Source organism: Anser anser (genome assembly GCF_964211835.1).
Source record: "Anser anser genome assembly, chromosome: 26".
Lineage (NCBI taxonomy): Eukaryota > Metazoa > Chordata > Aves > Anseriformes > Anatidae > Anser > Anser anser.
In genome coordinates, this window is record NC_139747.1 from 3872536 (window position 1) to 3894029 (window position 21494).

Genomic DNA, 21494 nt, shown 5'->3' on the forward strand with positions numbered 1-21494 from the left:
TCAAGGCAAGCTTTGCCTTCTCCCCATGCCCAACTCTACTGCAATCAGCTCGCCTGGATTTTCCAATCTCTAGCAGTTGACAGTGAAAAAAAAAGAAATAAAAAAGTTTTCAAGAGGGTTGAGTGTTACAAGGAGGTGCCATCAGCTGTATCAATGACTGAACACACAAAGAAGAGCAGAGCAATGCCGTTCCCTCACACCGTACATACGTACCAACTTGTCCCGATCCAACAGGGATCACCACATCAGACGATGTTCATACTTAGGCTCACTCCTACATATACACTCAGAAGTACAATTTGAAGCCTTACACTGGTGCAGATACGTACCATAATCTAGAATCCCACTATGATACACTCAGAGGCTTTTTTGGGAACGACAGGAAGGCCACAACATTGCTGGTGAACCCCAAAGCCTCTGCTCATACCTGCTGGGTTAGCTTTGCTAGGTGAGAGGAGAAAAATAACTGATGAGCACGGAGACTCGAGGGACTTGTCTGCTTCTAAATTAAGAGATAGCACGCTGGTAATCAGGAAATGGAATTTGAATAATAAACCTTTTCCCCCCTCAACTGCACGTTTCCCTCTTTTCACTTGCAAATCGTCAGCGCCATGCTCGGCGAGGACAGAACGCTCTCTGACTTTCCTGGGAGAGCAGCCTGGGTGTTGAAGAAGAGCGATTTGAGCAGTGCGAGGTAGCCACAAACTCATCACAGAGGGTCGGGCTGGCAATTAGGAACTGAGCAACGGAGATAAAGCCCTTGTATAACCGCCCTTCCCCATGCAGCTGTCCTGGTAGGTACCTAACTTCCTTTCATAAATCCTCCGAGTATTAGATTGCATCTGTAGATGGCTAAATACTCTAGTAAATATGACACAACATGTGTTTTTTTCCCCCTCTCAAGCAAACATAACTATAAAGAGATCTGCTAAAGTATTATAATCAATATGCCATTTGAATGCGGAGAAAAGGGATTGATTTTTAATGAGGCACTTAGTTTTCTGAACGAATCCCATTTTCTTCCAGCATTTTGATTACAGCCACTTCTCTGATCCCAAAACATCTCCTGCTTCGAGAATTACTTAAAAATAGTCTTTGTGTATGGAAAGTGATTGATTCCTTTATTTTATTTTGCAAACCCAATTTTGCTTGCTCTGTGAAGAAGATCATACAATTTTTTATTTTGCCTCTTTGTCACTTTGTTGCTTCGCAGGAGGAGAAAAAAAAAAAAGGAATGTAATTATTTTGTGCTAGTGATTAAAACAACGACAACAACAAAAAATCCCTTTGTGGTAGGGATATAAACTATCAGCTCATCAGGACTGCGAGGGCTTTCAATCTACCATGACTGCTGCTACTTTGAATTTGTTCATAAACTGCGTCCCCATTGCAGCAAGGGAGAGGACAGGACCGTTATCTGGGACGGAACCATCTCGTGGGAGGTTTTAGCCCAACACAAAAGTGTACGTAGCTTCGTTCAGCTCGGTCCATACCTAGAGCTGTTTTGCCATAGGTTGTGTTTGTCACTAGCTGAAGCTGCAAAGAAAGCTCCTGCAGAGCACCTGCGCGATGGGAAGCTGGCCGTAGCTTCTGGTCCAAGAAGCCTTCGGTCCTGATCCCTGGAGAATATGGGGAAATACTTCTTTTGGGGCCTGTCTCCACTAGGCAAAGCGATATCTGACGCTTGAGCTCGATGGTATTAGTGCCAGGACCCTAAACAGCACTGCGTTTGTGCTGACCCCAAACTGGAGCTGCGTACTGGACGGGAGCCAGCTGAACCTCTCGGCATCAACTCCGTGTGCCAACGTTTGTAGAGCAAGGACCGAGCTCGCTACCTCAGCTACTGCTCATGTCCTACCTCCAGGGACCAGCAGCTTGTCATTTCTGTGGCTGTGCACCACTGGAGCTCCGCTGGGCGACTGTCACTGCAGCAGATCAGGCCCATGGGCCTTTCTTATCCAAGGGAAATGGAAGACAGACATCCAGCACCCAGGCAGGCACACGAAAGAGACAGAATTTATTGCTTAATGCTGCTTTGTTTGACTTCAGCTGAAGCGGGATTGTGACCTAAAAGTAAGGGATGATTTATTTATTTTTAAATCCACATATTTCTAAAGAGGAACGCTTTAAAAATAAAACCTTAGTGGAAAATCTGCATTAAAGATTTAATCCAGTAGCATTGTGGTTCCTTATCCCATAAAGTTGCAATTGAAAAAATGGGGCAGATAATGTGAGCTTTTGTCATTTATATCTGAGAAGACTTCAGGAAGCAAAGACTTTCATGTGAATCATGTAAAAGGATTTTCTGCAAAACTCTGTCTGAGCGGGAATAAAAAAATCTCTCAACTCAAGAAAGGGCATCGTGTTAAACAGATGTTACAATATTGCCTGGCAGGTCTAAAACCCTCATGAGCTCTGATTTTAAGTTTGCTAAACCTTAAAAAGTTTTCAATTTATTTGTGTCCAAGTGTTCAGAGGGCTTTTTTTTTTTTCCTTCCCTTTTGAGTACAATCTCTGTAGGAAAATCCTGGTTATCAAGATTGCAAAGTCAATGATTTAAAAATACTTACAGAAAGGAGCATGCCAGATTTTCTGCATTCAAACCACCCTCCTGCAAGCTAAAATATGTATTCAAATCAGGCCACGTGACCAAAAAAAAGATGGGATTTTGAGACATTGGCTCGAAAAGTGAGATCCCTATGGTTGGAAACACAAGAGACACTGGATCTAAATGAGCATTGCACTGTATGCATAATTTTCTCATGACAGCACTGGCTCCTATGACATATCCAACATTGATTGTTCCTGCCACGACGCTTTAAAACACCAGATGTAAACAGTAAATCTTTGTTTTCTCGTCCAGTAAGTGGGGAAAATGCAAAAGATCCATCATCCAGCTCCATTTTGGAGTTGGGAGTAAACTTCCCCCTTCTGCAGCAAGCGTTAAAGCATGCTCTGAACTTCCTGATTAGTATTATCTCTGATTAGGCTGCAGATAGTCCTCTGATTAAAGTGCTCTTGGCTATTTTGGAGCTTCACATAAATATACATGAATGTAAGAGAGGAGAAAAGAGTAAAGAGACAACAAAGCAGGGGCTGGCAGCTACTGCCCTGGGATACAGGGGGAGAGCCAGGGCCTGATGCTGCCCTGCATGAACCAGACATGGGACCAAGGAGGGGGAACTCTTCCCTTGGGAATGGTGCTTGGTGCTGGGACGGACCCGCCCGAGGGCACTAAGGGCTCCCAAGCAGGGCCAGACCGAGCTTCACGTGGTCCAGGTGTGATGAAGGAGGCAGGGATGTTTCGGGCTCAGTTACAGCAGTACATACCGCCACGCAAAGCTGGGCTCTGCTCTGAGGTTTTACGTTCAGGTTTCCAGCTCCGGATTAACAAATTCACATTTCAAGTTTTTCATTTGGTACATTTTCATCCGGTACATTTTCATTCGGTGCACACCAAAAAGCGAAGATCCTCCATTTGCCCACTCAAGTCCATCCTGCATCCCTAAAACCAAACACTCTTTCACTTCTAGGATATGTGGGGAAAATACCCTGGGGTACCACAACTATACTTCAGCTCCCTGCAATCAAAAACCTTGTGATTTAGGTCCTGAAGTGCTCTCTAGCCATGAAGAAAAAGGGATGAAGCTTTATCCCATACTTGTTGAGCTTTTCCCACACCAACCTCCCTCTTCAGTAGCTGACAGGGCCAGGACCTGAAAGACAAGACCGATGCTGTGATCTAGGCTGGTAATTCTTACTTCTCCCATCCTTCAAAGCCTTTTTATTATCATCTAAATCAGACAGAAAGGAAAAGCAAAACCATCTGGTGCTTCCCAATACAATGAAAAATCAATAAGATTGAAATCAAATTAAATCAATAACACTCACACTTCTCTATCCCTTCCCTGCACCTTATTCCTTTCCCACCAGATGCTTCCAGCGTGTATTCGCCACGGCTGTCACACTCCTGGGTAAACAGCAGCCCCCTCTGCTGCTGCTGGTGCTCTTTTGATCTGAAAGCAAAAAAAAAAAAACAAAAACAAGCACTCCTAACCAACAACACCGCTTTTCGTTTTAGGCAGCTTATTAGCAGAGGCTGTGGGCACAAACCTCCCTCCCCTCCTCTCCGACACCTGGAGAGCTGTTACCAATTGTTTTCTCTTGAGGCTTTTCATCCTGAATCCCTGTCTCTCGTGGTGACCTTTATTCTCACCAGGTTTTTTATTTTTATCTCTGCTTTCCCTCTGAGGCTTTGCTAAAGATGAAGGAGAACTTGTTCGGCTGTAATAGTGAGCAACCAGGCTTTCAACCCCTGAACCGTGCGGCGGTATCTGAAACAGAAGGGACAGAAATAAGGCAGTGCCCCCATGTTCCTGCAGCGTGCGTGCAGACACCAACACGTGCCTTCAGAAGAAGATGCAAGCCCCCTTTGGCTGCTCGGTAATAGAGTTTCTTCTTTCATTTACAGAGTAGGTGTTCGTGCTACAATAGGGGAAGACGACCGTAAAAAGAGGTGCTCAATATTTCCAAATGTCAGCGTGTCAAACTGACAATGCTGAGCAACACGCAATTAAGGTTTCGGTGAAGGCTCCCCAGTAGTTTCCTCCCCACCGCTGGAGCTGCCTAATTTTTTAGTGCTCATCCGTATTTGACGAATCACAAAATTTCGGATTTAGGAGAGCGAACAGCAACATCCACCTTTTTCAGCCCAGCTCGAGGGCTCTCAAGCACAGCCAGAAAGTAAGAATGCTCCTGATGTCTCTCAGGGAAGCTGTCCCTTCAGATCTCTACAGCAGGATGCGACAGCGTGCGCTAAAATTACAATCTGGCCAGAGACGTGGACGCGTGCCCATTTAGTGATCAAAAGCACCAACTGTCACGGTAACGAGAGATAAGGAACTACTTATTTTCACAGCTTCCTCTGCGCTCAGCGCACATCACAACCTTTAGATTACCATCTCTGCAGCTCTCCTGAGCTCCATTTCCATCTCCTGCATTTTACAGGTGGGGAAACCAGCCGGTGACCCCATTAAAGTCATAAAGGGGTGCCCAAAGCCTCCTGAGGCTGGCCCCTACGCACCGGAGCGTCCCGCGTCCCAGCTTGGCAGTAACAGCCTGCTGAGTCTTTGTTCCGACTCCATCAATCCAATGGCCATTTAATAATGTCCTATTTTTATAATGTGGATACAAGTCTGCTGGGAACTGGACTAAGACCAAATCATCTTACGCGAGCCCTGAACATCCATCAGCTGTTTTACAGCCGGCAGTCATTTCTTGCCTAGGTGTGACTCACTGTCCATAAACCAAGGAAGAATTCCACAGCTAAGATTAACTGTAATTAAGATGAGTGACCACAATGACGAAACGTGCCCGTTAGTGTTTGGTTAAAAAACACACATTGCAGGCCCTTCCATTTTTTCAGAATCAGATTTGTTGCTACGCACACTTAATTGTTAATGAAACCAACTGGAACTGCGTGTGCAGCTTATTTGGAGACACCACCACCGGAGATGTATCCGATCTGAACGACCGGGTCGTTTGGTCTATCAGTTATGGGACCACGGGGAAAACATGCGTGGAGAGCTGATGTGTGCAGGGAAGTGCCGAGGCACTAGCTGGAAAGCTGGGAACTACTCTAATTACTGCTCTTTAACTTTGTATGCCTGATGCACTTTGTCACACTACATGGGGCATCTCCCCTCAGCACCTCAGGATTAATGGGTAACAGGAACAGGTTCCCGGTTCCAACACGTTAGGCTATAGATCACTGTTCAGCCTCACAACGTCCCGACGTCGGTATGAGAGGCTGCATATTCAATTGCTCCTCCTGAAAGTATTTGCATCTTTGAAAGCAAATATATTGTGCGTAGCAGGAGAAAAATGAAGTTTTCTGGCAAGACAGGCACACTTCTTTCCATCAGTGGAGGCAATTCAATCAAGAATGTGGGCCATTTATTGCAATATGCACCTTCTCTGGGGCACCTTCTGGAGTACAATTCCATTAAATCTCTCTTTGAGTCCCTGCCTCTCATTTTGCTACTGACTATTCTCTGTCTTTTTGTGGCCACAGCTTAGTGCAGATAGAAGACAGACCTCTGCTGTTAGATAAAAGCTGGATCTAAAGAAAAAAAAAAAAAAGCAGATAAAAATTCACAGCAAGAAAGGATGGGTAAAGTTTTTTATTTGCACAAAAATACTCCAGGGTCAATTCATGTAACTGGGTGACTATGTTGATTAGTGCTAGATGAGACGCAGGGTCCACATGCCTAAGTTTAACACAGCTGCAGCATTTTCTTAACATCAGTCCGTGTCTTCCTGCGGTTATGTGAATATCTGCTCCTTAGCCACGAATAAATACCCCTTTAAGAGTTGCTCCATTCTTAGCAGCTTGCTCCTCTCCTTGGCTCTTCAGCAAATGCCAGATCTGTGGAGTGGAAGAGAGAGCAAGAAAAAGCACTGAGGAGCACTCTGCGATAAATACGCTCTCCTCCTTACCACCGGGGTGGAAACAGAGTCCTTCGCAGGAGGCCCCTGTGCCACTCGAGTTCCACTTAAGCCCTTGAAACTATGCTTTTCAAAAGACCTTGCATTTCTTCTCAAGCCCTGAGTGGCGTTTAGGCATGCACAGAACTTGAACCGATGCTCCACCTGAGACTGAATTTCACCCCCTAATAAACAGAGGTCCACAGACCTGTCTCGGTAATGCCAGGGAAAATCCAGGACAACCCCCTTGATAATAATGAATTTACTCCAGTTTTTAGGACCTGCAGCGTCGGAATGTAGCCCTTTAGCCATCACACAACTGCAGCGAGGGTGCTTTAGCTCGAGTGTATGCCACCACATCTTATTTGCATATCTGTCTGCAAGCTAGATCTATAAATGGTCCTGATGCAACTAATAATTCAGAGTAAAAAATGTATCATCTTAATGACTCCCTCCCAGTGATAATTATGTATTTAAATAGTTTCTGTCAACCAAGAAATATTTTCTCTTCTCAAGGCATTATTTTCTTTCTTCCGGGAAAGAAACAAACTCTTGGGCTGACGTTTCTTTGGTAAGCTAAAGAACATCAGCAATATTTTCAAAATTATCCATGGTGGTGAAGGGTATCCTCATTTCTCCATAAAGGAACAGAAAATAAAAACCATCACCATCAACAGATGGACAAGCCAGCGGGAGGATTTGCAAGAGCCACCTGAAATAAACTAAGCTGATAGAATTTGGCACTTCTATCAAAACAGATCTTGAGCAAAAGCTTCTAAATTCAGCATGACATACATTTACATTTCTTTTACAATTTTTTTCACTACGCTGCTGCACCTGAACAATAACACATGAACACCACCAAACGTACTGTTACCGCCTTCCTCGTACCCCAGCCCACCCGAAACCAAGTCGATACCTTCTGCACCAAATAACACAGCATCACACTTGATTCGCACGTGGGAAAGGTTCTGGATTTGCAGGGTCTGTGTTTCGTCTTGGAAACCTCCGTCCCACTCACACCTGAGCTCCTTACACTCACTTGACTGTTTTGCCCTCCAAACGGGGGTAACTACTCCTACTCGTTTGTCAGAGGAATTTCTCTTTTTCCAAAACTGTCCTCACTGAAGCAAATAAACTGCATGCCATCTGGGTTCTGCCATATTTTTCCATAAAGGTACCATCCTGCACTATGCACCACAGACTCCGTACGTCTGGAACAACCTGGGTTACCAACGGTTCAACTTCAAAGGCTTGCTCATCTGCAGAGAGCAACCAAGTACAAGGCTCCAATTTCTTTTTGATTAGGCCTTTCAAAGCATCCCTCAAGAATCAAAAGGGAAGAATATAACATTATTCTATGGCAATTCTGACATAAAAGCTGCAATATTAGGCTGTTTAAAACAAAAAAAGGGTTGCTCTCCCCCCCTCCTGGTTCTGGAATGAAAAGTGCCTTATTACAAATATAAGAAAACCCAACAGCCTCCTGATGATAATGACTCAGTCAATTTATCATAACAAAATGTCAATGTCACCCATAGAATAATCATGTAAGAATACTTCAAAAATAGAAAAAAAAAAAAAAAGAAATGCACCCAATTCTGGGATGACTGTAGGGGTTGCTTATGAAAACGGTGAAAGTCACAGGCTTAAGTGATTAAGTTGAATATATAGCTCATTCATTTGCAATTTGATTTTAACTACGGACACGGTGAGTGAAAACAAGAACGGGAGCGTCTGCATCATAATATTAATAAAACATAATTAGGAAAAGATTAGCATAGGGGAAAGAAAAGCATCTTAATTCACCTTCCCTTAGCCTGCCAATGCGTCTCTTGCTGTTGATTATTATTTTCAGAGAGCTGGTGTTTACAAAGGTTTGATTAGATTGGAAGAATGCAAATTAAGAGGGAACTGGCTGACAACATATTTCCCTCTGTGTGCAAGAAGGTGCTGGAAATCGCAGCAGGCACCACCGCAGGATACCCGAACTATCTAGGGATGGTGTTGGCCATCGTGCACGGCCATGCCCGAGTCCCAGTCCAGAGAGGTTCCTGGGTTTTGTTAAGGTTGTGGGCTCAGCAAAATGGACGGGGAAATACGGTGGGCAATGCTGAAGTCCCTGGCAGGCAGAGTTGCATGGAAGAAGACACAGAAATAGTGCTGAGAAGAGGCCGCGGAGCCAGGTCAGATGTGGCAAAGCTGAGCAAAGCAACCGTAGCAAGGAAAAGACAATATATTTTTTACCGAGCGGCAGAGTATTAGAATAAAAATGAGAGGAAGCATCATGTGTTCTCACTGTTTCCTCAAGGGGAAAATGCTTTTCCTGCCTACATTTATTTAAACACTAGCACACAATTTGCCTTTGGTAATACGCTTCAGTTTCAATCCAGAAGGCTGTTCCTAGAACAAGAAGTGTCTCCTGCGCGTCCCGTAGCCACTCGAGGGGGGCTGGGGAGAAGGAAGCTTTCAAGTCGAACAACGGCTGAAAAATAAATAAAAGGGGCTTTTTTTCTATAGCCAGCTGCTGGACTAGAAGGGCTGAAAATGATTTTGGCTTCTGCACAATGGCACAAAGTGGAAAAAAACCCCACACCACACAACATACCTCGCAGGCAATGTGGAGGATAAGGGATTTTGAGAACAGCAGTTCGGCTTCCTTTATACATCCAGGTTGCCCCTCGCCTCTAACACCTAATTCTTTATTTCTGATGGATTCAGCAGAACCTTCAAGGACAGAAAAAGATGACAAAAAATTCTTCTTCAGACACTACCCTACATCTTTTGTTACAGTATAAAGGCACATAATCTGTAAAAATCATTTACCCTCTCTCCAACCGAGGCTAGCAAACTGATAGCTTAGAGAGAAAGCCACTTTGACATTTTATTCACATAATATTTTTAAATTATATAAGCTCTGTTCAAGTCTCAACACTGAATATAGTCTGAGCCAGTCAAGAAAGAAATCTGGCTTTTTGTAACTGCTACCTATAACTTAGGCATTTACTGCAGAGATGTGATAATAAAGAGCAAAGAATTGTTTATTTTTATACTTAACCTAGAATACACATTTCCTTACAAAAAGGAAGATTAAACCAGTTTATACACCAAAGCTGTTTACAGAGATTAACAGCTACCTTTGACCTCGGTTTAGAGAGCAAATGCAAGGCATTAAAATTAGAAATATGACCTTTACTGTACCTATTCAGGTACGTCCTCCTCGTGACCGGCTGTAATAATGGTAAACAACAATGCAGATAATTTAATTACTCTGTTATTCGTTCCATCATGTCATCCCTTCTCCTATCCCATACATGTACGAGTCGCGTCCCTGCAATAAAACTCTGGCTTAATGAAAACTCGGCTGCAGAGTCCACCCACTACCCATACACCATGTCCCAGTGGTTTAAAATTCATCTCCCACAGCTATTGTCACCTGGCTTGCATAACTCCTTTGGGCAGGCATTTATCAGCAGAACTGACTTGCGCTTAATCACAGTGAATGCAAAAATAGATTTTTCTGCCTGGTTGGTGTAGCTTTCTCATATCTATGAGTTTTTATATCACATGCAAAGAGTGATTCCCTTCCACATGACACTTAGGAGTAGAAATGTTTTAACTAGAAAGCTCACGAGTGTTTGACATTTGTCTTCATAAGATTTATCATCATCATCCACAATTTTCCACTTCTGAGTGGGCTGCAGCTGATGCATGAAGATCTGTTCTGCCTTTGTACTCCACCCTCACTAGGATGAAAAAAAGCCAGGTGAACTGAGCCCTGGAGAAATACCAGCTCCTTTTCTCCAGCCACTCGAACCCTGCTCCACCAGGGCCAAGGCCACGAACGACCCAACCTGTCTTAAATAGCAGCACGAGGCTTGCAAAATGGATGGCAGAGCATCAGACACGAGCTACTCTCCCAAGAATTGTCATCTTGAGCGTTCCCATACCTGAAGCATTCACAGTGCTGTAAACTGCCCCGGCTGCGAACAGCAGCAGCAACAGGAACAAGACAATAGGGTTTTAGCAGCAGTTTATTCTGTTCAGCCAGTTTCCACACGTTTTCACGGGCTGCACATCCACACAGGCGTGTGAATCGATCACATTAATGCCTGCAAACCCCAACAATGGTATAAACGAGAGGTTAGTGCAACATTTCATCATCGAACTCTTACTTCTCAATTTAAAATTCACCCACAAGTTTAATGGGACAATTACCGTCAGGGACTTTACTGAAAGGGCCTAAATTTGCAACTGCTGCTATCTGGAAAAGAAACAAAGACATGATAAAGCAGCTGTTGTCATTGCCTTGCGCATGGCAGCTGAAGGTCTGGCATTAGCCCTGAAAAATCACTTTCTGAAGGCATGGGCTTAATACGAGAGAAGGTAAGAAAGCCACGGTCCCAGGGAGCAAAGTTTCAAGATGCAGAAGCTAAATCCACGTTGGCAATGGAGGTCTTTGTGCCTGGGACCAGAGGCTCTGCAGGGCACACAGCAAGCTTCGTCCTGACGGGCTTGGACATCACTGCCCAGAATCATATCCCACAATTAACAAGAGCAGCCAGGAAACACGAAAACAGGAGTTTGGCTGAAACGCTAGCAACTGCGATGCTCTGATTCCTTGTGCTACCCAGAAAGACAGCAAGGAGTTTACCTACAGCCCCGGAGGTAATAAAACCCAGTGTCATCCCTGAGATATGATAAATGAGCTCCCTTTTCCAGTAGCTGTGTTTCCAGTTGCTATGTTTAATGAGAAATATGCCTCACTACACTTGTCTTATTTGCTTCTTCGCACGCCTGGACGCGATGTGGAGGGCCTGGGGGTTAACCCCTCCTCTCCTCGAGCAGCGCAGAGCCGTGACTGCAGGGCACGGCGTTGCTTTTGCTGCCACCGCTGCAGTCAACCATGGGGTGCGGCAGAGAAATGTGGCGTGACCCCTGCCCAAAATGAGAGGCTAACACGTGGACGTCTCTCCCCAGGTGTGGGCATATCTCTCCGTCTGCAGTGAGAGGTGTTTTCTTCATAGCTCCCACTGCAGGCCATGATAAGGAGAACAAGAAATGTAGCAGCATCTCGTCGTGTTGTCCTTACTTGTAGCAGGGGATTTACACGCATGTCACTCTTCCAAAACACTGCTGTTACTTCATCGTCCACCCACTGGCAACAGGACACTAACAAGTGTCAGAAATCACAGCATTAACTCTGGGCATTGTTTTGCATTCCATTAGGTCTACTACATGCTTAATTAATTACCGGCACACCAGTAGAGATCTGACTGATGACGACTGCCTGCTCAGTGGGCTTCTCCTGGGTGTGTTACTGCTGCAGAGGCTGAGCTGCTGCAAAGCCTATTTGATGCCAAATGACACCGTACGACTCCTAGTTCGTGGGGAGCCCTGCCCGAGCAGGAATGAGCTACAGTTATGCAAGAAAAAAGCTCATCCCAAGTGGCCCGAGCCCCCTGAAGCAAGGGAGGAAGAAAGGAAGAAATATTGAGGTCCTGCCCGCTGTAGAGGAGCAGGCTGCAATCTCTCTGCGCCGCAGGGAGTGCTGGCACAGCAACCTCCTGCCCACCATCACAGCACAAGCATCCCCTGAGTAATGAGGCAGGTGAAGGATGGATGGCTGCAGCTTCACAAAGAGCCAGGGATGATTGATGGGCCCAAAGAGAAAGATACGATTCCTTGATTAAAACAGAAACTAATTGATGGGCTCGGAGATGCAGATGATGGCTCTCAGCTTCCGTCCAGTGACAGTGAAAGGTGGCTGGATGGAGAGCCAGGAAACGCTGGTTCAGCACAAAAAGGTAAAAGGAAATGAGAAACTTGGGTGTCGCCAGTGTCAAACGCCGGTAGAAGAAGAACAGACTCAGCAGCACTTCTTCCAAACACCCTGGGGGACCTGTTCTGGTCACATGAAAGGAGTGGACAAGGACTCTTCAAGGATGCTCGACACTTCTCCAGTCTTCAGGCGATCAGAATTTACGGAGTACTCAGCCAAGACAACAGGGAGAGAGGGCAATGGGAGGAAGGATGGCAAAACACGTGCTGGTTTCAGAGTTCCAAGGGTGTAAGAGCAGAGGGGCAAGCTTCCAGCCAAGGCTAAGCCTAAAAAGGCTTCTCAGCCCATCTTACTTCACACATGTTACTAGAAAATGGATTTGAAAATAAATTCTGCACATTTACATACAGCTAGGTAATTGCTCCAACACCTCAATGAGCCAGGGTCTCGAGTCTCAGCACAAAGGAGTTATGTCCCATCACTTTCACCATTCCACCCATCACTTATACAGGATTATCATATCGAAATTTTTTATTTTCTAGTCCTCTCCATGTCATATCAAAATTACCCAATACAAGGAAGGTTCAAGTTTCTGTCTGCCACAGCATCCCTTTGGCTAAGTACTTAGGCTCCTCATTCCCAGTCAGAAACTGGGATTAATATTCCCTTTCTCTTCCCTATTTAGACGAGAATCTCTCTGAATGACTCTCCTTGAGCAGGTACAGCACCATGCACAATAACTTCCCCATCCTTGACACGCACTGTAACATAAACATGAAACTAAATGATCCCTTCGTTATTAATGTATTGCATCCAGAAAACTCACTGCAATTTCTGCTAAAGAAGGTCCTGAGTGTTTTTATAGCTCTCATCATTTATCCCCAATGGCTGCAATTTTGAAATTATTAACAAACTTAATGCAAAAATAAGGATTTACAAAAGTTTCACTTGAGTTTAGTCACACATTTAGGTCCAGGAAACTTAAATTTAGATCTATGACAAATAGTCTACAAAAGCTTTTGGAAACCTCGATGAGGAAAAATCCATTACAAACTCAGAATTAATCTCAACAATCTTACCTATTGATTTTTTGCCTTTTATCAATTGAACTTCTTGTTCCTGAATAACTCATTTACAGGTAATAGACTGAAATAACAAAGTCCTACACAGTTATAATTGACACTATTTCCTAGAACATGTTCATCAGAAATTATTGGTCTAATAATGATTTTTCAGATACTAGGATAGGCTAAACAAACTCCGGGCTGCCATAAAGAAGCAGAAAGCTTAATTAAATTTCATTTCAGACATCAGACTCCAGCATCTATCTTCTCTACCCTCTGTTAAATAGGACAAAAATCCTTTGATTCATTTGCATGGGCAGAAATGACCAATCGTAACTCACACCATAACAGACAGAACTTTTGCTTTTCAAGCCAGGCTTTGTCCATGATTCACTTTCTGTAGAACCCCAGTTAGACACGTAAAAAGCTAACACTGAACAAAAAAAAAAATATATATATATATATATATATATATATTTCACAAGAACAGCTTTTCCCCTATGGCAGAGACTGCATGGCCACCCTGATAACTCTGGTGGATTTCTGCTTTGCTAGAAGACAACAGAAAACGGTGGAGGGACCAAGAGAGTGGCCTTCCATAGTTAGCAGAGGCAGGGATACAAACACAGCAAGGAAAAGGAGCCTTATTGGATTTGCCATGAAGAACAACGATATTATCCCGCATACAGGAGGAATTAAGGATTCTCTCCTTTGCTGTTTTATTTCCTCAGAGGTTAAGGGGAGTGAGAGAACTTGTTGAGTATCCTTATTTCCATGCTCCTTGTTTTTTGACTGATTTGTTCCCTGCGGTATGATACGGAGATTGTGTATTACAGAGGTCAGCACTGAATCCCAGGCGCTTTCCAGGCTCTTCATTGCTATATAACTGCCAGTGCAGTGGGGTTTAGAAGCCCAGGACAAGATTACAGTACATTTGTAAGCACTCTGTACCGCTACGGTGAGAACTTTCATTACCCCAAGGAGCTTACAACTTGAATTATACAGAAGACGGAAGGAGTCAGAATATTATATCCATCTCCCCTCAGTATGGGAAACTAAAACAGAGAAATTCAGTGGCCTTACAACAAAGCTTTCAGAGGATACTGAGCAAGCAAGCAAAGCTTCATCCCAAAGTGCCACTTCAGTCCTTTAACCTACAATAATCCAGAGTGAGAGGAGGCAACAGGCAATGAGAAAAAGCACCTCAGTTAAGAGAAACTGCCAGTGACCGCTGGCCTCACTTTATTTGGAAATGACCTGAAAAAATGCATATTTCCCTGAACAGCAGCCACCTATCGCCTACCGCCAACATCCCATTCCCCTTCTGTAAGTCATCACAGCCCAAGGGAAGGGGAGCTGGAAGAGGCTGGAGGACCCGATCACTTCTTCCCTACTCCCTTCCAGATACGTCCATGGATTTAATGAGCAACGTCTACTTTTGCATTTCCAATCTATTTTGCAGAATATTGAGCGGGACATTCAGAATTTATTACGTTGGTGAAAGCAGCGTTGTACATGCCCGCTTCCATTTCCACCGCCACAAGGCTAGAGCCTGCCAACGTGAAATTAGCTACAAATCCAGGGAGCTGGCGCTAGGTGAAGCAGGTGGCCAGGCCTATAATTAATCCATATACTTCCTTGCTCTGGCGGCACACCAGCAATCTCAACTGAAACTAATGCGTGAGCAGCCAGAGTTGCACTGGAAATAGTCAAGCATCAGGCCCAGGGAAATAATTAAATCCTTTGGGTGTCCGTTTCAAAGTGGGGCTCTGGAAGAGTTTGCTCGTCACTGCTACTGCTTCTTCGGTGCTCCAGGGGATGGGAACAACGACAGGGAAGATCCAGGTTAAAGCTCATTTTTAAATAGGGCCAACATCTGGCCCACTTGTTTCAAGGACACTTTCCCAGGTTGATTGAAATGCAGCTGTAAGTCCAAATCCCATCGGTTTTGACTGGAAAGCCATCCACAGGACAAGGCCCTCCCAAGGAGCATCGCTGTCACTCTTGCTCTCTTTCAAACAAAATAACACACATCTTTTCCTGAGCTCTGAAACTTCCGATAAGAGCAAAGACCGACGGGCAGCATGCTGATTAAATTGTTCGATTACTTGGTTTGCTTGCTGAGGTTTCTGGTTTTGATGTTTTTAAATATATCCACATTCTTCTAGGCCAAAGTTTCTTGCCTTTGAATTTTAAATAAGGGCTTTTGAGACTATAAAAAAACATTGTGAATTAGAATTCTCTAGTTAGGTAAAATGGGGTCCTAATTGATAATAATCAATTCAGTGTGTTCAGCTATTGTCATTAGATATAAGCCTAGAATATATGGCGCAAAGAGTAATTGCTGATGATGAATGCAGAAAAAGGTAGTCCGTGTTTCATTTGTACCACGTCCTTTTTATTTGCATGAAGTATTATGAAACTAGACAATCATTAAAGAAATGTAAAAATCACCAAATGGACTTTGCAATAAAGGTTCATCTCTTATTTCGCCCCGTTTTCCCAGAGTTTTCTTTGGACTATCTTATCTTTGCATTTCTATTTAGTCAAAATTTTCCTTTCTCTCTCTTAGCCACAGAACTGATTGACAGAGTGACAGCAGAAGAAAATAAAGAAGGAATTAATAACAAGAAGTGTTTATTCCTTTAAGAGAGACGAGGTGAGAGGGGACTATACAAATATGAGCTGCTGTCAATGAGAGTCAGTGCAGAGGTTAAAAGGTCCAGGAGGACCAGACTGACTGCCAGCGGGGCCGAGGGGAGCAGCAACAGCCCTACCTTAACACTTGACAGATGACTGAGAGCCACCAAAGATCTGGAATTGCCAATGCTATCGTCTGTGACTCCTGCTGGGGAGTTCTCCGTCCGCAGCCCATTTTGACTCTTGATCCAGCTGAACATGGCAAGTGGGCGTGAAGAAATCAAACCTGGACGTGGCCCATGGGCAGAAGGAGAAAGAGAGGAGAAGGAGCAGCTGTTCTGCCTGTCAAGGGAGATGAAGATCACTGAGTGAGAGTGATTTACGGGCCGGCAGTACCCACTGGGACAAGTGTTAAAGGTCCTCACTGCTGCTGCCTGTTCTGCCTCCTCCCCAGCCAAGTGCCTGAGCAGTCTCAATACACTTCTTATCTGTGCAGTGTCTGAGCAACAAATATGCCACCAGAGAGACGCTGTGGGTTCCAGATGTCAAAAGCAGTTGGTGAACAGATTAAAATGAAGTTTGCTGTAGAGCCTCTAAAGGACAAACCCTGAGCAGGAGAAATAAACCTCCCCGTTGGGCCAGGGGTGGCACTCCTGCACTGCTGGCTTGATGTATCACACTAAACAGAGATGTGAAAGGTCTCTCCCTCCTCCTTGGTTATTTTATCTTTCCCACCGAGCAGGAAACCAGCATGCTGCAGCTTCAGTCCTTATGCAGCCCCCGTTTTCCCCTAACACACACAGTAACTGGTCTGAGCTGAGCTCCTCCTGCTTTGCTTAATGCCTGCAGCAGAGATACCCACTGCAGATCTCACGCTGGAGCAGGTCTCTCATTTATCTTTTCAGAGGCCGTATGAAGTCTTACAAATGCTTAGCTCATTTCCTTACTTCCATCTTTTTCCATATCATTTAGGCAGCAGTGTATCTCTCAGGGTTAGCTCATTCTAAAGGAAATGTAAGATACGGCGTCTAAAATGCACAGATTACAGAATAAATAAATGGCAAGTCCATTTTATGGTATTCCAGTAACTCTAGAGGGTACTTACGCCTGTCTTTTACAGATTATTCATTCCTGCAGCATGCTCCTAACACTTCTTAATCATGCATTAAGTAATCACTAATGAAAAGAAAGCTGCATCTTGCACATGGCTGTGACCAACCTTTTAACACACTTCATCACTGAGCATTTTCCCGCAGTCTTTGCCTAGGCTGGCCACACTCCACAGTTGGTATGTTATTATTTTAGGCACCGCTGGGTGTCACAAACGGGTTCCCAGTCCCTCACTGCCCTCCCAGCCCAGTTTTGGCAGGAGGAATGGGAGCGTGGGCTGCAGATGGGAGTAGCAGCAGAGGTGCACAGCGGTGACTCTCCTGTGAGCATTTCGTGTTATCCATGTGCTCAGAGGGGGAAAAAGGTGAAAAAAAAAAAAAAGATGAACATTTTAATCTAAGGCCAGGTTTTCAAAGATGGTGCTTGGGAGCCAATGTCCTCTTGCAGTCGGTGACAGCTGGGGGAGCTCAGCACCTTTTGATGCCGAGCTGGTTATTTTTTATTTTTGCCATGTCACTGCCACATCAGTTTTACCTGCACTTCTATTTGCTCCGTGGTAATACCTACAGACCCTGTGCAGACTGAAGCTGTGTTCTGCTGGGCCCTGCCTGGAGGTGCACGAGGAGGTGCCTGCAGCAGCAAGAGGTGGCAAAAGGAAGAGAACCGTTGCCACGGGGCAGCTCAGGGCCACGTTCGAGGTGTGGATACCCGCTGGAGATGTCAAACCCAGCGGCTAGGCCGACCCAGCAGCCAAGCAGGCCTGCCCCGACTGCCAGCCCATCTTCTGCCCATTAGGAAAACTCGGCTGTTGCCATTTGTAATGCATCTTCTGGCTTAAACAATCTCCAGCTCCCCGGAAAACAAAATAAACACAAACGCGCAGCATCTTAGCAGCCCCATTTCTTATTCAGTCGCTGACAATACCTAATGAAGTGGATAAATGATTAATTAGGAAACGATATTTCTTTACAGAAACAAGCTCTCGGGGATAAAAAAAAAAAATAATAATCCCCTGACACTGTTGTTCACTGGTCTGTTACCCACTATTTTTAGCAAGTGGAGAAGGAGCCGAAACAGCACGAGAGGAAGCACAGCAGTGGTTGATCAGAGTGGTAACAACAAACAGCCCTCCAAACAAATCGCCAGGCGTCGTTTAATGCATAGCTCCCTGGCTATGCAATTAAGTCCTCTGCCATTCCTGATAAATACAGAGCTCCAGGAATGGTAATTCATTGTTAACATCAGACTGCTGAAAAATTAGAAATCTAAGGGGGAAAAAAGGGGTGACTTTTCGTGATCCACGTTGCATTGTGGGAGATACACTGCCTGGAGCAAAAAAATAATGAGAATAATATAATATTGAACCTTTCTCTCAAAGAAAATCATTTTACAGCCTTCCCATACCAATACACACTAGACTACCGTGTCCGAAACACCAAGCAGGATATTACATCTCTTAAGGTATCTTTCTGCATAAGTCCAGGCTATTATTAAGAGACATCCAATTAATAGTTTTAAAAGATGCATATAAAAACTGCAGCTACAAAACTTTTATTCCAGTTCCACCCTAGCAGTCAACTGAAGTATGCCATAATGTCTTTTAATTAAGATATTTACAATAGCGCTGGGCAAGAAATTCAGAGCGAGGCATTTGTCTGCTTGCCATTCATATTCAGGAAGGAGATGGCAGCGCTCAAAGCCAGCAGCACAGCCATCGAGAGCTCAGTTTAAAAGTTCCCTTTGTACCTGCTGCTTTATAATACACAGTTTTGCTTCTCTTTATGTTCCAGAGTATAGCAAGTAAAAAAAAAAATAAATTAAAAATATAATTCACATATCCAGCCGCAATAATGAGAATAGTAATAGAAAGGTCAAATCAACCGTACTATCCCAGGCAATAGGAAACAAACCATTGATTTTAGCTTTGGATTTCCGACCCTTAAGTCTTGGCTATTTTCATTAAGGATACCTTGTTTTGTAAGCAAAGCAGCAAAACCAATGAAATAACTCGAAGAAACATTGACAGCAGTGATTCTAATTTTTCTCTACAGCTACTGACAAACAGCTGAATGCTTTCAATTTTCTTCCCATTCCTGACAGTGCTTTTGGAGAGAAACACTTCAAAAATGCATGCTTACATTTATCCCACTGCAGTTTAACCTTTGCAACACCCAGGTCCTCCCCATGAAAAATAAATAACTCGCTCTCACTTCGCATTTGGAGAACTTCTAATATGACATTGAGCCCTGCCTGCATGTGGTTGGTGCTCAAGGTCTCTCCTAGCGGCATCAATAATCATCTGAGCTTTGCCTTTGGAGTTGTTCTGCCTCCATTTTCTTTTGTATAAAGCACAGAAAGAGAGCAGCTGAAATCAATCTGCCTTTGCTGTGTTCACCTCCCTCCTTTCTCATTTCTCTTTCCTTCTCCCCAGAGAGCGGAGGTGTAAAAAGCCATTTCTTGGGAGCTGAGATCTTTGGCGTGACTCTACGCTCGGTGTTCCTTCCTTGCCCCTAGCCTGCCAGGTGCGTCCCCGCCTCCCCACAGGGCTGCTTAGATTTCTAAGATAAGTATTCCAAAATTAGCACCAGTCCTCTGCTCTTACACCAGCACTTAATCTCAGTGGCCTTTATTGCTCTTCCACCATCAGGACCCATCAGAGCTGAATTCCAGTTGCATCCTCTTCGTCCAGCATTTATCCTTTGCTTTTCCGAAGGCCATTTCCCAACACGACGTGACTCCTAAGCAGATGTCCTCGGGACACTTACTCCTTCCCCCCAGCCAGCAGGCTGGGCTGTTTCTCTGCGTGTGCTTTCCTCCTAAGGGTTTCAAAGCCAATAGCTCTGGATAGAGACCATTAAGCCTTAAATGACCTATAAATTCCTATTTAAAAAAAAGTTACATTTAATTCATTTTCCAAATTTCCACCCAGCATTGCCTCTGCCTGTGTCAAACTCCATAAGGATCAATAACTCCAAACCTGGTTGCTATTACATTCCTGCACAGGAACAATTAATATCTATCTTGGGGTTTTACACTGCCTCATTGCTGTGGTTTTTGAATGTTTTCTGCACAAAATCAACCACATCAACTGAGTCCTCAGAGGATATCTGAGAGTCTCCCACAGATCTGCCTTTCCTGGGAAAAGCAGTTTCTGCTTGAAATGTTTTTTTTCTGTTTGTTTGTTTGTTTTTTCTTCCTCGGATAGGTAGAAATATGGAAGAAACAGGTAGACAAAAACTCCTCTTGAGCAAAGCATCTAACATTGATAAAACACATTTCCCTCGGGTCTGACGCAACATAACCCCTTGCCAACTCTTGGAAAGCAGATTTTCAGTCACCCTCTGCAAAATTATTTTACCCTGCTCTGTAACTCTTTTTGTTTCAGAAGAGCTTGAAGAAAACTCTGTAGAGTTTTTATTTAAAATACACATTAACCCCCTTCGATCAATCCAGGGTGTGCCCTCAGAGGGGGTCGACCTGGCCCCCCAGCATGGCCTCCACTTTCCTTGGAGGACTCCTTTTAGTCTTTCACAGACTTAGGGAAGGGTTTGCTTCTGCTCGCTGCTGCCAGTCCCTCGTGTACACAGCTCAGGTCGCTGCCACGTCAAACGCGACGCCGGTGACGCTGTCTGTCCCCGGGCCTACCTGCTCCCTCGACGCACGGCCACGACAGATGGCTCTGCTCACACTCGCGAGCCAGCAGCTCTCAGTCGTGTTGCTCCTAGCCCTTCGCAGGGCTGAACCTGGAGATGAATGCCTGCTCTTGGTTGCAGCACATTTTTAACGTTGCTTTAACTTGAAATATTTATTCGAGTCGCAGTCCCTTCGCTTGCTCCTTCTGGCTCGCTTTATGGACACAGCCACTGAGGAGCAGCAGGCAGTGATGAAAGGCCCGTTTTAAAAATTCTGCACCCTCTGTAACTTCCCGCAGGTGGATTTATTAAGGGAAGTTTAATCAGCTCAGAGAAAATCCCCGGAGTAAAATGCAGCGCAGGCTTCCCTCAATTAATACCTACGCAGCTCTTCTTTCTGCCATTGCTCTCTTCAGCACGGGGCTTATTTCCTCCGAAGGAAATTCGTGGGAAAACAAGACAGCTGCTCAGCTCATCCATGGAAAATCAGGGTAGCTTACTGGAGTGGAAATCGCTTTAATCGCAGGGAGAACAAGCAGCGTGGAAGGCCGTAACTCACAAGCAGACAGAACAAGCTCTGCTGGACTTTCTCAGCGCCCACCGCGGATTAGGGGAGCCTACCCTGAGCAAGGGCCAGGCCCCTCCAGTAGCTCCTGCTGGAAACAAGAGCCAAGGAAGGGCCGGACTTCAGCACATCTCACAACCCCGGCCCCGCCACCATTGGAGGCCAGTGGTTTTGGAAGTCCTAATTCTAGACACGGACTTGGCGAGCCCTGGACC

The 21494-nt window shown here is 44.7% G+C and overlaps 1 protein-coding gene across 2 annotated transcripts in view; it reads right to left on the reverse strand.

Moving 5' to 3' along the window:
* Nucleotides 1-3072: 3072 nt before the first annotated feature.
* The window catches only part of LOC310886875 (uncharacterized protein), a 198591-nt gene continuing 180169 nt past the window's right edge, over nt 3073-21494 (reverse strand). For both annotated transcript variants that reach the window (XM_083812050.1, XM_083812051.1), the window contains 2 exons: nt 9095-9213; nt 3073-6427 (listed from right to left, as the gene is read on the reverse strand). In XM_083812050.1, the coding sequence (XP_083668176.1) occupies nt 6344-6427; nt 9095-9213 (203 nt within the window). In that variant the 3' untranslated portion in view covers nt 3073-6343. The remainder of the gene's footprint in view (nt 6428-9094; nt 9214-21494) is intronic.